The 16,563-nt window shown below is 34.8% G+C and overlaps 1 protein-coding gene across 1 annotated transcript; it reads left to right on the top strand.

The window, feature by feature from the left end:
• The first annotated feature begins 11,383 nt into the window (after positions 1-11,383).
• LOC142224542 (uncharacterized) lies at positions 11,384-15,454 on the top strand. The gene has a single exon (XM_075294324.1). It carries the CDS (start codon positions 11,384-11,386, stop codon positions 15,452-15,454), a length of 4,071 nt encoding a protein of 1,356 aa, XP_075150439.1.
• Positions 15,455-16,563: the final 1,109 nt, after the last annotated feature.

Below are 16,563 nucleotides of genomic sequence, written 5' to 3' on the forward strand. Positions count from 1 at the left end.
GTCACAACACATTTGACGGATGTGATATGGTATCGAAAATTTAGATCTACAAAGTGGTGCAGGGTATAATATAGTCGGCCCCGCCCGACTTTAGACTTTCCTTACTTGTTTTTCTATAGAAAATTTTCTCCTAATGTTATTTCTAGAGAGCATTTTGTCAACATTTTTGTTCTATAGAAAATTTTGTCAAAATTTCATTTCTATAGAAAATTTTGTCAAAATTTTATTTCTATAGAAAATTTTGTCAAAATTTTATTTCTATAGCAAATTTTGTCAAAATTTTATTTCTATGGCAAATTTTGTCAAAATTTTATTTCTATGGCAAATTTTTTCAAAATTTTATTTCTATAGAAATTTTGTCACAATTGTGTTTCTATAGAAAATTTTGTCAAAATTGTATTTCTATAGAAAATTTTGTCAAAATTTTATTCATATAGAAAACTTTGTCCAAATTGTATTTCTATAGTAAATTTATAATTTTTATAGAAAAAGTTTTGTCAAAAAAAATTTTTTTTGTTATAGAAAATTTTATCAAAACTTTAGTTCTATAGAAAATGTTGCCAACATTTTATTTGTATAGAAAATTTTGTCCCCTCTCCGTCTACATATGAAATCATCATTTTGTCAAAATTTTATTTCTTTAGAAAATTTTGTCAAAATTTTATTTCTATAGAAAATTTTGTCAAAATGTTATTTCTATAGAAAATTTTGTCAAAATGGCATTTCTATATAAAATTTTGTCAAAATAGTATTTCTATATAAAATTTTGTCAAAATTTTATTTATATAGAAAATTTATAATTTTTATACAAAAAGTTTTGTCAAAATTTTTTTATAGAAAATTTTATCAATATTTTAGTTCTATAGAAAATTTTGTCAAAACTTTATTTCTGTAGCAAATTTTGTAAAAATTTTATATCTATAAAAAATTTTATCAAAATTTTATTTTTATAAAAAATGTCAAAATTTTATTTCTTTAGAAAATTTTATCAAAATTGTATTTCTTTAGAAAATTTTATCAAAATTTTATTTCTATAGAAAATTTTGCCAAAATTTTATTTCTATAGAAAATTATGTCAAAATATTATTTCTATAGAAAATTTTGTTGTGAAAGAGGTCTTTTCACCGAAGGCCTTAAAAGGTAATCCAAATGAGTATCGTTAATCCCATATCATTTCTTAAATAGCATTGTACACTCTTAGTACTGTATAGCCACCTCATTTGCTTTGGAATTTTGTTTTGGCCAAGTTTTGTTGACTTGGTCATAATGAGAACAAAACTTGCAACAACAAAAACAATAAAGAAAGAAAAACAATACTAACAGTAAGCTAATTGAAGGTATTTCAGTAGTAAATTGAATTGCTTTTTTTTTGCCCTTATTTGCTTTTTATTGAGAGCCAATGCAAGTAGCAATCTTACAGTATACAGGAGGGGAATTCTTTAGTGTGAAGAATATATTTTTTGTATTTTCTTATGTGGGTAAAATACAATTGATATGGGTGTTTCCACACAATTGGGGTATACAAATAACCAAAGTTGTTGTTTTTTTGTGAAAACAATAATGACATTCGATTTTTCCGCAATTTTCCCTTTTTTGTAGAAACCATTCCCATTTGTTTTATCTCCATACCCATCATCATCCATGGAAATACCCATTAACACTTATTCCCATGGCAGTCTCTGAGCTGTGGTTAGGCCTGATTAAATTTCATTGGTTCCCATTGTCTGTTTAACATTGTGTGTGAACTTTGATTAAACTGCAAACTGAAGCTAATTAAAGAGTGGCATAACCACACTTACTATTGTCATTGGTCGATACGCTCCAAGGATATCAAATATCCGAAGTTTACATGGGAAAAATTCCAATAATTATTATTAAACAATTCTCACATCGTAACAATGGCAAAACAAACAAGGAAGAGAAGGCGTCATTGAAAAAGAGGCCAAATATTTCCTGTAGTATCTTCCCCTCCACCGCAACCATCTTCTTCAGTTTGGACTCTTTGAAATCATGGATTTAATACTTTTCCTGGACAGCTTAAAGGCATTGTTATCGAATGATTTCCTCTTCATTGCTGTCATTGAAACTATTTAATTAAAGGTAGATACAACGCTGGGTATTCGTAACAATTGGCCTGGACTAGAAGTTCATATTGATTCTAATCTTGAAAGGTTTTGTATCATTCATTGACTTCCATCAATTTGCCAAAGTTAATACACTTAACTGTCTGACTTTGAATATACGGACGTAGATAGTAGGTTAAGTTCTAGCAGTGTCAGATTCATCAATTTGTCTTTCAAGCAATTACAGGTGATGGATACGATTGAAGTTTTCCGTTAAACCTTTAATGTGTGGACAAGTTGTGAAGTTAGTTAGCACTAAAGTTTCCAGGTAATAACTGATGTTCAAGAGTTCGTTTGACACGTGTATGATAATCAAGGAAAACTATTAGAGATCACAATCAAGGAATTTTTAGATTTTTATACCCTGCACCATAGGATGGGGGTATATTAACTTTGTCATTTCGTTTGTAACACATCGAAATATTGCTCTAACACCCCATAAAGTATATTTATTCTGGGTCATAGTGAAATTCTGACTAGATCCAGCCACGTCCGTCCGTCTGTTGAAATCACGCTAACTTCCGAACGAAATAAGCTATTCGCTTGAAACTTGGCATAAGTAGTTATTATTGATGTAGGTCGGATGGTATTGCAATTGGGCCATATCCGACCACTTTGACTTCGGGAGCCTCTTCGAGAAGCAAATTTTATCCGATCCGGTTTAAATTTGGTACGTGATGTTGGTATATGGTCTCAAACAACCATGCTAAAAGTGATCCATATCGGTCCATAATTATATATAGTCCCCTTATTTGATCTCCGGAGTTATTGGAAGAGCAAAATTCATGTGATCCCGTTGAAATTTGGTACATGGTGTTAGTATATGGTCTTTGACAACCATGCCAAAATTAGTCCATATCGGTCCATAATTATATATAGCCCCATATAACAGATTTGACCTCCGGAGCCTATTGGAAGAGCAAACATCATCCGATCCCTTTGAAATTTGGTACATTGCACTAGTATATGACCGATACCAACCATGCCAAAATTGGTCCAAATCGGTTCATAATATAGGTTGCCATTCGAGCCAAAAATAATCTATAACAATAAAATAAAAATATAATCTATTACTATAGAAAATTTTATCAAAATTTTATTTCTAGAGAAAATTTTTTAAAAATTTTATTTTTATAGAAAAGGTTGTCAAAATTTTATGTCTACAGAAAATTGTATTTTTATAGAAAACTAGCGTAACCCGGCCGCTTCGCTGCCCCTTCCGAAGCGTATTTGGAGGAACATTTTGCGTTAACTTAGTCAACTATGTCCTTCGTGCTGAAAACAAATTCAAAAAGATTTGAATTCTTTTAAACAAATCGGACTACTTGATTTTTCGTTTATAGGTACAAATACGGCGGGAGAGGGTGTACCCTTTCTTCCAATTTTTTTTAATAATGTTCTGTATTCAAGTAGTTGGACAATCTTCTATATTTCTTGTGAATTTTAAGTGTGGTTTGTCAAGGAAAGGTATCCTTTTCCTCAACAAATCTGAAAATTAAGCACTATATTATCTAATAAATCGGAAAAAGCAAACGTAGTAAAAAATTTTACCACATTTACATTTGCTAAAATGTTGGAAAATGATGTACCCTCTACGTTGGCTACCAATTTCATGTAAATCTAAGTTCTTTACTAAAAAGAAGTCTGGCAGAAGCCTGTGCAAAAATCATAAAATTATGTACCGAGTTCCCATTTATGGACAACCCTCTACTTTCAATTTAAGAAAAAAAAACGGACAAAAGGGCACCCTCTCCCCACCTTCGCACAACTCCGACTTGATATCGGACTATCACGTACCCTATATTAATTTCGCAACTACTCAATGGTCCCTATAAATTCTATCGAAGTAAATAGACAAAGTTTATTTCAGATATCGAAAAATCATATACCAATTTAAAAATCATGTATAAATTTAATCACCTCCTCCCACGTTCCCTGTAAATTTCAAGTAGATCGGCGATGTTTAAATTTTGCTCTATTATTTTAAAGGGACGTTACTTTCCCCGATACAATATCGACAAACACCGTAGTGAATAGCACCCCTAACCTTCCCTGAAAATTCTTAAAACTTTCCTTCAAGTGTGGCAAGGAAGGTTGCCTCTTCGTTCATAACCTTCCCCCACTGCTTTTGTAAATTTCAAGAAAACTTAATTTTTTTTTGCAGTTTTAGAGGAGGACCTCCTCCCCAACCAAATATCGCAATGTAGCGTATCTTTTGTAAACGTCCCAGAAAATATCAAGCAAATTATAAGCCTAAAGGGGCGTCCAACAAAATCCGTCCAAATATCACAAAATCAGGTATCAACTATTAATATCGTAACCTCTCCCCAGTCCTCTGTAAATTTCAAGTAACTCGGTAAAGTGTAATTGTTTCTCTGTATGTACTTAAGAGAAGCGGATGTCTCCCTATGCCCTTTTATTTTTATTAAAAAATCAGGAACCTGATATAAATTTAATAACCTCAGCCATTTTTTCCGTAAAATTTCAGTCGGGGGAATTTAGTTTTGTTTTCACTGTACTTAAAAAAAAGTCGGGCAAAGGGGTGGTCCCCCTCCCCGACCAAATATCGAAAAATAATGTAGCGAATTTTTGTCTAGATGCCAACCCCAATATTCAATGAAAATTTCAAGCAAATCGCATAATTTTGTTCCAAGTTTCAAAAAGTAGGGCAAGGGGAGGTCCCCCTCCCCGAGCACATATGAAATCATCAGGTACCCCATATTAATTCCATAACCTCACCGCATGTTCTCTGTAAATCTCAAATAATTTAGAGAATTTTAGTTTTTTCACTGTACATTAAAAAAAAATCGAACAAAGGGGAGATCCCCCTCCTCCACCAAATATCGAAATATAAAGTAGCGGATCTTTATCTAGATACCAACACTTCAATGAAAATTTCAAGCAAATCGGTCAACTTTGGTTCAATTTTCAAAAAGTCGGACAAAGGGGAGGTCCCCCTCCGCGACCATGTGTCAAAAAATGAGGTACCCTATTTTCACCACATGAACGCCCCCTACGATCTCTGAAAGTTTCAAGTAAATCGGTTCAGCCGTTTCGGAGCCAACTCGGTACATACAAACAAACAAATAAACAAACATAGATTGAATTTTATATATATAGATTTTGTCAAAATTTTATTTCTATAGAAATTTGTGTTAAAATTATATTTCTATAGAAAATTTTGTCAAAATTTTATTTTTATAGAAAATTTTGTCAAAATTTTATTTCTATGGAAAATTTTGTGAAAATTTTATTTCTATAGAAAATTTTGTCAAAATTTTATTTCATCCGTGTTTTGTTCTTTATTGTGGGTTTGTACTTCAATCATATTTGTTGTTTTGATCTCAGTTTTAAAACCATTGTGTTGACTAAACTAAAGGGTGATTTGTTAAGAGCTTGATAACTTTTTTTTTTAAAAAAAAACGCATAAAATTTGCAAAATCTCATCGGTTCTTTATTTGAAACGTTAGATTGGTCCATGACATTTACTTTTTGAAGATAATTTCATTTAAATGTTGACCGCGGCTGCGTCTTAGGTGGTCCATTCGGAAAGTCCAATTTTGGGCAACTTTTTCGAGCATTTCGGCCGGAATAGCCCGAATTTCTTCGGAAATGTTGTCTTCCAAAGCTGGAATTGTTGAACTCCGTTCCCCAAATATTATTTTTCTTTGAATTACTATTAAACTATTATTCATTTAATTGAATTGTTCTTTAAAATGAATTGTGAATTATAATATGAATTAATGAATTATTAGATACTATTGTACTTAGAAGATGGTAACCCTGAAGTTTTCTGAATACTTACTTAGATATTTGTCCTTTTCTGTATTGAATTCATTTATCTACGAATTTTGTTTTTATGTTCTAAAACACTATGTCGGAATTGACCTTTGATTTCTAACTTCACTTTGTGTATCACCATCAAGCTGGTAAGCCGCTGTTATCTGAATAAAACTACCATTATTCACTGAAACTGAATCTTTGCCTTTTTTTCTGTTCATTTTCTTTTCCGGGAGTTTAATTGATCAATACAGTCCATTCCAGCTAATATCCCCGGAATTGTACATGGTCCTTTCGACCCGTTTAAGGAATATATTGAGATTTTCTGGAAATTTTCTTGGATCACGTCCACCGCTGCATAAATTTTAAATTTTGGAAAAGTCTTCATAATTCATACAATGGAAAAAAGGTATGTGAAGTTTATTACATTGTGAATAGTAGAGAAAGTAAAGTGAATTTGTTGGCAACCAAGTGGTAGTGTTATTGTAAAAAGTGCGAACTGTTTTCTAAGCTGCAATTAGCCCAAGACATTGAAAGGCACAAAGTCAAATTGTCTGTACACAACGCAGGTGTAAAGAACAATTTTCGCTAAAAAGCTCGTTAATTGCGTATATAATACCTGTACTGTTGATATATTTATACTACACATATATTACGAGCACCGCAGAAATCTTGTTGTACGAAGAAATATTTTCTACACGAGGAGACAATAATTTGAAGAGCACAGGTCTCTTTAAAATTGTCAAAGATATTCATTGGAGTTGCAGTTTTTACGGACGCAAGAAAAACACACAAGCTTTTGAGTTCTGTCATAAACATATGTGAACGTGAGAACGATCAACATTTATGTTAATAATTTGACTCTCGTCGTATTTTCTTAACATTGAGTTAAGAATATTGGTTTCCAATCTGCCTGATTTTTGGAAACATTTGTTCCCACCTTTTACTTACATTTCAACGTTAACATTGGATTACGACGTAATCATACATATATACCACAAAATACCTTAACATTGGTAACAGCAACTTCTCTTATTACCCATTTGACTGTAGCTCACACATGTGCCCGACATAATTTACGGTCACCATTCTGTTCGCTACATTTGTCACACTTTCATGACATATATTTATTCGCTGCTTATTAACACTCATCTCTACGTATAATATACATCCAAGCTTAAGCCACAAACATTCTGTCTATAACACTCATTCCGTTTGATTGCAATGTTCGCCAACAGCCGAACACTTAACATACGGATTTTAGAAACGCTCGCCTTGGTTTCTTAACATACATTCTTTAACATCTTTTCGTTTGCTGTTAAAGTCCAGCAACAGTCACATATACATACAACATACATATTCGAGAGCAATTCGCCTAATCTGGGATTCATTGCGAGTTGGAAAGGAGGGTAGAATTGGTAAAGGTATTTGGCTACATGGGACAACCCCTTGTTTATGGGAGTGTTCTTACGATCTCCTTATAATTGTTGTGTGGGTTTTAGTTGACAGCGTTGTTAAATATTTTATGCGATTATAAGCTAAACGCGCTGCTTCTTAAGGCTCTCTTTTTGGGGGATCCATCGCAAGTTTTCGGCGATTAAGATTGTCCTCACTTTGACTCTTTGGTTGTTCGAAAAGAAGAGAAACCGAAACAATATTTCGACGTTACCATATGTTCAGTTTTGGCGGCCGCATTGTACACTAATTGGAGCTTACATTTATATATGAGATAAGCTTGGAGAATACGGAGAAATAATATTGGGGAAAAGATAATGATAATTTTCTATAGTTTGGCTTAAGTTCATATGACATAAGTTAAACTCTTGATAGGTAACATCATTTGGTTGAAAGTTGTCCCCGCATATTGTGTGCAATGGGGCATCGCTGTTCGTATGTCGGTGTACTAGCTTGCTCATACTCGTTTTGCTTATGGTAACTGTGGATAGAGAAAAGATTAGGCATACGAAGGGCCGATTCATCATTATTGCAGTTGAGAATGGTTCACGTGAGGATGACACATGTGGTTAATTAATTGAAAATTATTATATCTGAGGAAATCAAAAAGTCGATGAAGTGAGAATATTGTGGAAAGATTAAATTGCAAATATTCTGGAGGAATTTTGAAAATTCGATAATTGTGGTGGTTATAAATAAATAAAGGAAATATACTATTGCTTGGTGGAAGAGATTGGCTTGTGACTTGGATGGTTTTGTTTACCTGTTGAGGTGGAATTTGCTTGCCTTTTGATTTGGGACAAAGAGTAAGGAAGGAATCGTCGAATATTCTATAACGGTGCATTTGGAACATGCCCAAAGACATATCGCTGGTGGAAAAGGGCAGACTGGTAAGCAAATGGTGAGTCTGTTGCACATTGTTATATTGTTGCCATTTATGATATCAAAAATTGAAGTAGAGAGTCCAGACACTCTGAGACGATTCTACGGGTACTTTAGAACCGTACACTGGGGAGAACATATGTCACGGAGATTTGTTTTTAACGTTTGATACGAGCGTTTAATGCACATCAAATAAAGCATAAAGTTTCACTATTTCTTTAAATTTGTAAATTTTACCAAAATCGAAAAAAAAACAAAAAATCAAGAACTTCGTATGTCACTAAAGGCATTCCTGCAAATTTTAAATCCAAGATTTTCAATCAAACTACAAAATTCTCTTTAATAAGTGAAAAAACTGTCTAATAAATTTTCTTCAAATTGTCGGAAAATATTTACTTATTTTTATCATATCGGAGTGATGCCAGCGCTTGTAATACGGTTTAGTTAAAATTTTCTAAGAAAGTTCAAAATTTTCTAAAATTAATGGAAAGTTATCTTTCCTGGTGGGTTTACTGTAGTGCCGAGAGTATAGACTGAGATCTAGCTGGACCTTTGAACTTTCTTTTAACTAGTGCATAGCAAATTTTTTTGGAGAAGAAACGGAGTCTGAGGGAGATACTCTTGGATATTGATTCACCGAACGTCACATTTGAGTATTACGACGACAGTTTGGGTATTGCGTGATGGCCGTATCAGGCCAACTCCATATGGTTTATAATGGAAGTTTACATGACCTTTTTTTGTGTTTATGGAGCAAGAAATCAGGACCGCAATACAGTGTATTGAGATTGATATATTTGTTCTAAAGATTGGATTTTTTGAATGTATTGAATATACATAATTATTGGTGAATTGAACTATATCTCTTACATACCAAATTTACTTTTTGGAGTGAATACCTTTATTGCTTCCTTTGCTGGGAGTAGGAAACATTTTATCAGTGTTCATCGGACATATTCGATCATATTTAACCTGGCTAACAGCGAAGTGACTATACCGTGTATTTATACATGATTGTGAGTTTGCTGATTGTACAAGCAATTGGTTCTATTCGAGAGTTGAAATCTTTCAAATTATTTGCATTAGTCCTATTGCTGAAAGTGCTGTTTGTGAGAATTGTTTCCCATCTCTGTTCGGGACATATAGCATAGTATTAACTCTCATCAGCGATTGTGATTAGACATCACGTTATGCGAACATCTTTATTAGCACACATATGTTAAGCGCTGAACTTTGGCGATTTTTTTTGCACGTGGAATTGTTATACTGTATGTACAGAACATTCGCATGGAACAACTGCAGAGGTTTACATCGACATTTTGTGGGAATATATTTGTGCAATGACACAATTTTCACACGTTATTCTTCACAAACGAGTTGACAATCGTGAATTGGTTTTATAATTCTTACGGGGTTATATGCTGATATTTGTTCTCACAGACGAACGGCTCAAGGGAGAGAAAAGTGTTTGTACGGTCTAGGTTTGGATACACTGAAAAAAAAAAAAAAAAAAATATTGTCCTAATATGGAAAATAATGCAACTTAAATTTTAGGAATCGGAATTTATCCAAAGTTAAGGACAAAATTCTTTAAAATAGTGATATTTTAATTAAATGAAATGTTTATAATCCTTGCTTAAAATTTTTTTTTTCATTAAATTTAGGACACAAATCTTGAAATTTTGTGTCTCTCTGCTGAAGTTTTAGATCTTTGAAGTAAGGCAAATTTTCCTTAAAATAAAGGAAAACATTTCAATTTAAAGAAATTGTCTTTAACTCAACTGACATATTAAATTTTTAAATTTCAATTGAAATACCTGGCATAATTTGGATTTAAAATTGAAATTTGCTTGTACATAAATACCTTTATTAATATATCGCAAGAAGAGGATAAAAATTCGATGAATGAGATCTGTACCCAATTTTAATTTTATTGCTCCTAGATTTGATGCCAGATAGGTACTAAAAAAATTTCTTTATTTAAAGAAGCCGCATCGTTGGCTCGGAATCAATACCAAAATCCTTAAGGGAAGGTCACAATCTTTGAATCCAAGTAAACTTTTTTTTTGTGTGTACTGAATCAACTGGCATAACATGAGATTGATTCTATATACTCAGAATTACGCTAATAAGACTATTCGATTTGTGAAATATATTGCTTAAAGTTTGACTAGTTTAGTTAAATTTGAGAATTTTACTGCTCGATACCCATTCCATAGTTTGGGGATTTCGAAATTTTTTTTTGAATATATTTTATTAATTGGCCGAATTGAATTTGGGAATTCTACTGGTACCTAGCCATTCCAACTTCGTAGAAGAGGTTTAGAGTGAATATAATATTTAAATTATAACGAATACGTTGGATTGTTGGTAGCCTATCGGCGTTGAGAGATGACACGAGAAACATTCCATTAACGGGGAAGAGAAACATTTTTCATTAACGACCAGTTTACAGAGCTGCTGGGACTTGACATTTTTCGCCTATGTGAAATTGTACGTTATTTCTCACGATTGGCCAACATTTGGACACATATACAAGTGGAGAGATATTTGTTCTCTCGTCTTTTGAACTCACGTATACACAACCACATACACAGTTGGTTTGGAGAAATACTTGCTTTCACGATTTAGACTTACGATGTGGAGCTGGAGTATTTGAGTTTCTGCAGGCTTAATTGAATTACTTTATTTGGTATGTGAGGTCACTGTACATTCGGGACATTACATCATGTTCTATTAAAAGTGTTCCTGTGGAACTGAAACTCTGATAACATAGAATATTATTAAAATTGTTCCTGGGGAACTAAAACTGTTTACTGATTTTCATAACATTTAACTGAAATTGTTCGTCTGGAACTGAAAACTGTTCATTGATTTACATAACGCTGTATTTCAATTGTTCTTGTGGAACTGAAAACTGTTCACTGATTTACATAACGTTGTATGGGAATTATTCAAGAACAATTGAGACTGTTCATTTACCATCTGTTTAATATATATAATCATTTATTACTTACGGGAAATTGGAGTTTGAAATATTAATTGGATTTGGAAGTTTTGGCTGACTTTATTTTGGTTTTTAACATAATAAGTTTGTCGCGATTGTCTTATATATATATATTTTTTTTTATAACTTCATCACAATGTCGTCTCAGAAGTTCATTTTCTTTTCTGATCAGTTGGTCACCTACTGTGCAAATTTTGCGGCAACTGATGTTTCAGAACATACACTTTCGAGTTTGAGGGTTGATCTAGATGATCTGGAACGTCGTTGGCGCACCTTAACTCAAGTGTATGAGGATGAAATGACCACTGAGGAAAAACACTCCAAGGATGAACGTGAATCGATTCACATGAAATTTAATGAATCGTGCAGGTCTTACAAAGTGTGTAAGACTTCGATACTTGACTTAATCGATATTGAGAGACACAAATTAGAAAAATCATTACGACCAGCTGCACAATCCGAGAACATTCTGTCGGATAGCACTGGGTATTCGGTAAAGGTCCCCCCTTGCGATACTGAACTATTTAGTGGGGGTTATGACAAGTGGCCCAGTTTTAGAGATATGTTCTCTGCCATTTATATTAAACATCCTAAACTGTCTCCTGCACAAAAGCTGTTCCACTTGAGAGCAAAAACGCGAGGCGAAGCGAATCAAATTGTGAAACAATTCGCTCTGACTGATGATAATTTCATGTTGGCTTGGGATGCACTGCAACAACGTTACGAAAATAAGCGCATACTCATTAACCAACAACTTCGAAAAATATTTGAAACTGAGCGGGTTACAACTGAAAAGGGGAGGGCTCTTAGAAATTTACAGTATACTATGAATAATTGTTTGTCGGTTCTCAAAACATATAATATTGCTGTTATTTCGTGGGATCCAATACTGGTATACTGGATGTCCTCAAGACTTCCAGATGACACCTTGACTGCTTGGGAGAATTCGTTAACTGATCACAAGCAAATGCCATCTTGGGGTCAGCTCGATGACTTCATCACGAAAAGACTCAGCATGTTAGAATCTATTTCGGATATGAGAAAACCTTCAAATCCTCCGGCAGCTTCTCAGAAATCCCAGACTTATCATGCTAAAACTGAGCGAAATTTTAAGCCTTGCAAAGCCTGTAAGAAAGATCATTCGCTACGAACTTGCCCTAAATTCATGTCTTGGAAAATTCCACAAAGGAGGAAATTTGTAACTGTCAACAAGATTTGTGAGAATTGTTTGTCGTATGGGCATAACACTCAAAATTGCAGAAGTGAGCACCATTGTCAAAAATGTCAACAATCACATCACACATTGTTACATCCTGAGTCTGGTAACAATCTGTCTCAAGAAGTGGATCAAAGAGAACAACCAACACACATTTCGACATATCATGTTGATACACAGGCTGATCAGCCATCCACTTCAACTGCGGCATATTCGACCCCAATCTCATTTGTTCAGACAAATTTTACTCATTCTGGGGATTGCACTATTCTGCCAACTGCGTTGATAGATTTGGAACATATGGGATCCAAATTCACGATTCGAGCTTTTATTGACCAGGGGTCGCAGGAATCATTTATATCAAGTAGAATTATCAACAAATATTCAATACCAACGAAAAAGGGCTACACGACAATTTCAGGATTAGGGGGAACTGTATTGGAGAATTCTTCAAAACTGTGCAACTTAGTGATGAGATCTCGAAAATCTGATTTTGAACTTCGAGCGACGGCTGTGGTAATTACAAATTTGAATCAATTGATGCCGTCTTGTCCAACCCGCGTTTCCGATTGGTCGGCTTTAAGGGAAATCGACTTAGCTGATCCGAACTTTTACAAACCTGCACCAATTGATATGTTGATAGGAAGCGATGTTATTCCATTTATTCTTAAGTCTGGGGTGACAAAGAATGTGTCTGGCAATCTTCTGGCGCAAGAGACTGAATTCGGTTGGATTCTAAGCGGTCCTTCAAAAACTCGATGTGTGTCTTCATTTGCAGCATTTGCAACAAATTCTAATAATTTAAACGAAGAGATAAGAAAGTTTTGGGAATTTGAAGAGGTTCCATCATCTAATCATTTATCTGAAGCTGATGTTTGGTGCGAGGAATTTTATAAGAATACAACTGTTCGCCAACCTGACGGCAAATTTTTAGTTAGATTACCATTTCGCCATGATTTACATGACAATGTATTGCTCGGATCGTCGAGAAGGACTGCGATGGGGCAATATTTTCATATGGAGAAAACTCTCACGAAATCACCTGAATTGGCTGTAGAATATTGCAATGTATTAAAAGAATATCTCGAACTTGATCACATGGAGCCCACTACTTCAACGGAAATCTGCCACGGTTCAAGATATCTTTCATATTATCTACCTCATCACGCGGTTGTGAAATCTGAAAGAATCACGACGAAAGTCAGGGTTGTATTTAACGCCTCAAAGAGGACGTCTACTGGGGTTTCGTTAAATGATATTTTACATACTGGTCCCATACTTCAAAATGATTTGATGAACGTAATACTGCGTTGGCGTTTTTTCAGATACGTATTTAATGGTGATATACAGAAAATGTATCGCCAAATATATGTACACGAAGATGACAGGAATTTTCAAAGAATCCTATTTCGAAATTCCCCAATAGAGGAAGTTACTGATTACTGTTTGAAAACTGTTACTTTTGGGGTAAACTGTGCTCCGTATTTAGCAATACGAACACTTTTACTATTAAGTGAGGACGGAAAATCCTCCCACCCCGATGCATCCAACATTTTAAAGCATCAAATATACGTCGACGATATACTTTCAGGGGGACATACACTGACCGAAACTGAATCTTATCTGCGACAATTGATTGATTTGCTGAACACAGCTGGTTTTCCACTGAAGAAAATAACAGCTAATCACTCCCAAATACTCCAAAACATTCCCCCCGAGGATCTTCTTCACGAAGAATTTCTGAAACTCGAGGATACTAGTGAGGCGAAGACTTTAGGCATTCGGTGGAATGCTATGGCTGACAATTTTTACTACAGTGTTGCAAATATAACTGTTCCTACCGCTCCACTAACAAAACGGAAAATACTGTCGATCGTTGCGAAAATATTCGATCCAGCTGGCTGGTTAGCTCCGGTTGTAATTGTAGCAAAAATGCTTCTACAGCAGTTATGGATTGATGGTACTGACTGGGATGAAGAAGTCAGGCCACATTCATTGGAAAAATGGAATTTATTCATCAACAACTTTTCTGATATTGCATCAATAAGAATTCCCCGCTGGATACATTACGCTCCTGAAAAGACAACTCAGATTCATGGATTTTGTGATGCATCTGAGAAGGCATATTGCGCTTGTATCTATATTTGCACACTATCCTCAAGAAATTGTAGAACTGCTTATTTACTTGCTTCGAAAAGCAAAGTAGCGCCATTAAAAACTGTCAGTTTGCCGAGACTTGAACTATGTGGGGCTGCACTACTTTCTAAATTATTAAAATCTGTTTGTCAAAATTTAAAGGTGTCCATTTCTGATATTTATTTGTGGTCTGATTCCACAATCACTTTGGCTTGGTTGAGTAAACCACCGTTTCACTGGAAAACGTTTGTGGCCAACAAGTTATCTGAGATTTTGGACAATGTGGGAAACGCCATCTGGAGGCATGTACCCACAAATGAAAACCCTGCCGATATTGGTACACGGGGATGTACTGCTGCGGAATTGAATTCCAATCCACTCTGGTGGCATGGCCCGAAATGGCTACTCCAACCACCAGAGTTCTGGCCAAAGCCCACGTCGTTCAAAGAGCCAAGTCTAGAAAGAAAAATAGTTGCACTTCAGACTGAAACCCAAACTGAGGATATACTGGAAAGATTTTCGTCCTTCAGTCGGGCACTCCGCGTCATCTGTTTCATGTATCGATTTATTAGAAAATGCCAAAAACGGAACTGGTCGGATATGACAAACAATTTGATCACTGCTATTGAAATTAAAACTGTAAAATTTCAACTTATTAAACTTGCTCAACTTAGATATTACTGTGGTGAATACCGTGCTCTTGAAAACAAACAACCGCTTTCTTCCAAAAGTAAATTATTAACTTTAAATCCGTTTTTGGATGATCAAAAACTGCTGCGGGTTAATGGTCGTTTAACCAATGCACACCTAACCTACGATGAAAAGTATCCGATAATTTTCTATAGTTTGGCTTAAGTTCATATGACATAAGTTAAACTCTTGATAGGTAACATCATTTGGTTGAAAGTAAATATTGTCCTAATATGGAAAATAATGCAACTTAAATTTTAGGAATCGGAATTTATCCAAAGTTAAGGACAAAATTCTTTAAAATAGTGATATTTCAATTAAATGAATAATAGTTTAATAGTAATTCAAAGAAAAATAATATTTGGGGAACGGAGTTCAACATCCCGCCCCCTTTGCAGGATTGCAATTTAATATCGACATACTCCAGATATTATCCAACCGAAGATGGAGCTTTGGGCAATCGGCTGTGTTGAAGAGGTTTGAACTAGTCCAGGGAGGATAATTCTAGAGAGCTGGTCGTTCGCTATGCATATTTCCACATTGCTAGGTTTGAAAAAATTGGGATCGGCTAAATTCGTCAGGTGGTCGTATATTTTTTGTAGTTTCTTCTCTGCGGTTGATTGCGGCAAGGCTGTACCTAAATTGGATCTCACAACCCCAGTGACCTGTACTTTGGCGGCCGGATCGTGATACGATTGAAGGTTGATTGTACAATAAGTTTTTCCCTTTGTTACAGTTGTGCGAAGTCGTAAGCGATCTACCAGCGATTGAAGAATTACAGTCTCAACACCAGCAGAATTTAACAATAGCCTCGCTTTTTCCGGACCATTGGATGTCAAGACCCTAGCAAGAGCGGTGGGCATGAAGATGTGGGTCTTAGTACGCTGACTTAGCCGCTCATGTACTAATGGATCGGATCGTTTGTTGGAGTTTCGGGTAGCACTAGGTTTTTTCTGTAAGGTTGACTGTATTTTATGGGTAAACCGGTATCGAGTAACAGTGGAGATTCCATTTGACGTTGTTAGAGGTGTTGTTTTTCGGGACGAGTGAGCACGATCAACAGAGCGCTTCATATGATCGTCAACGTGCAACATCGTATGATGATTATAATTACAGACCATACACGTTTTTCTTGATCGGCACCAGTCTCGAGTATGAGAGGAACACAGACATCTGAAACAGAATCCTTTTTCTTTTACCGCACTTCTACGCTCAACAACGTCCATGCGATAGAAGACAGCACAATCTTTCAGAAAATGCCTGCTGTGGCAGAC

Source organism: Haematobia irritans, chromosome 2 (assembly GCF_050003625.1).
Source record: "Haematobia irritans isolate KBUSLIRL chromosome 2, ASM5000362v1, whole genome shotgun sequence".
Classification (NCBI taxonomy): Eukaryota; Metazoa; Arthropoda; class Insecta; order Diptera; family Muscidae; genus Haematobia; species Haematobia irritans.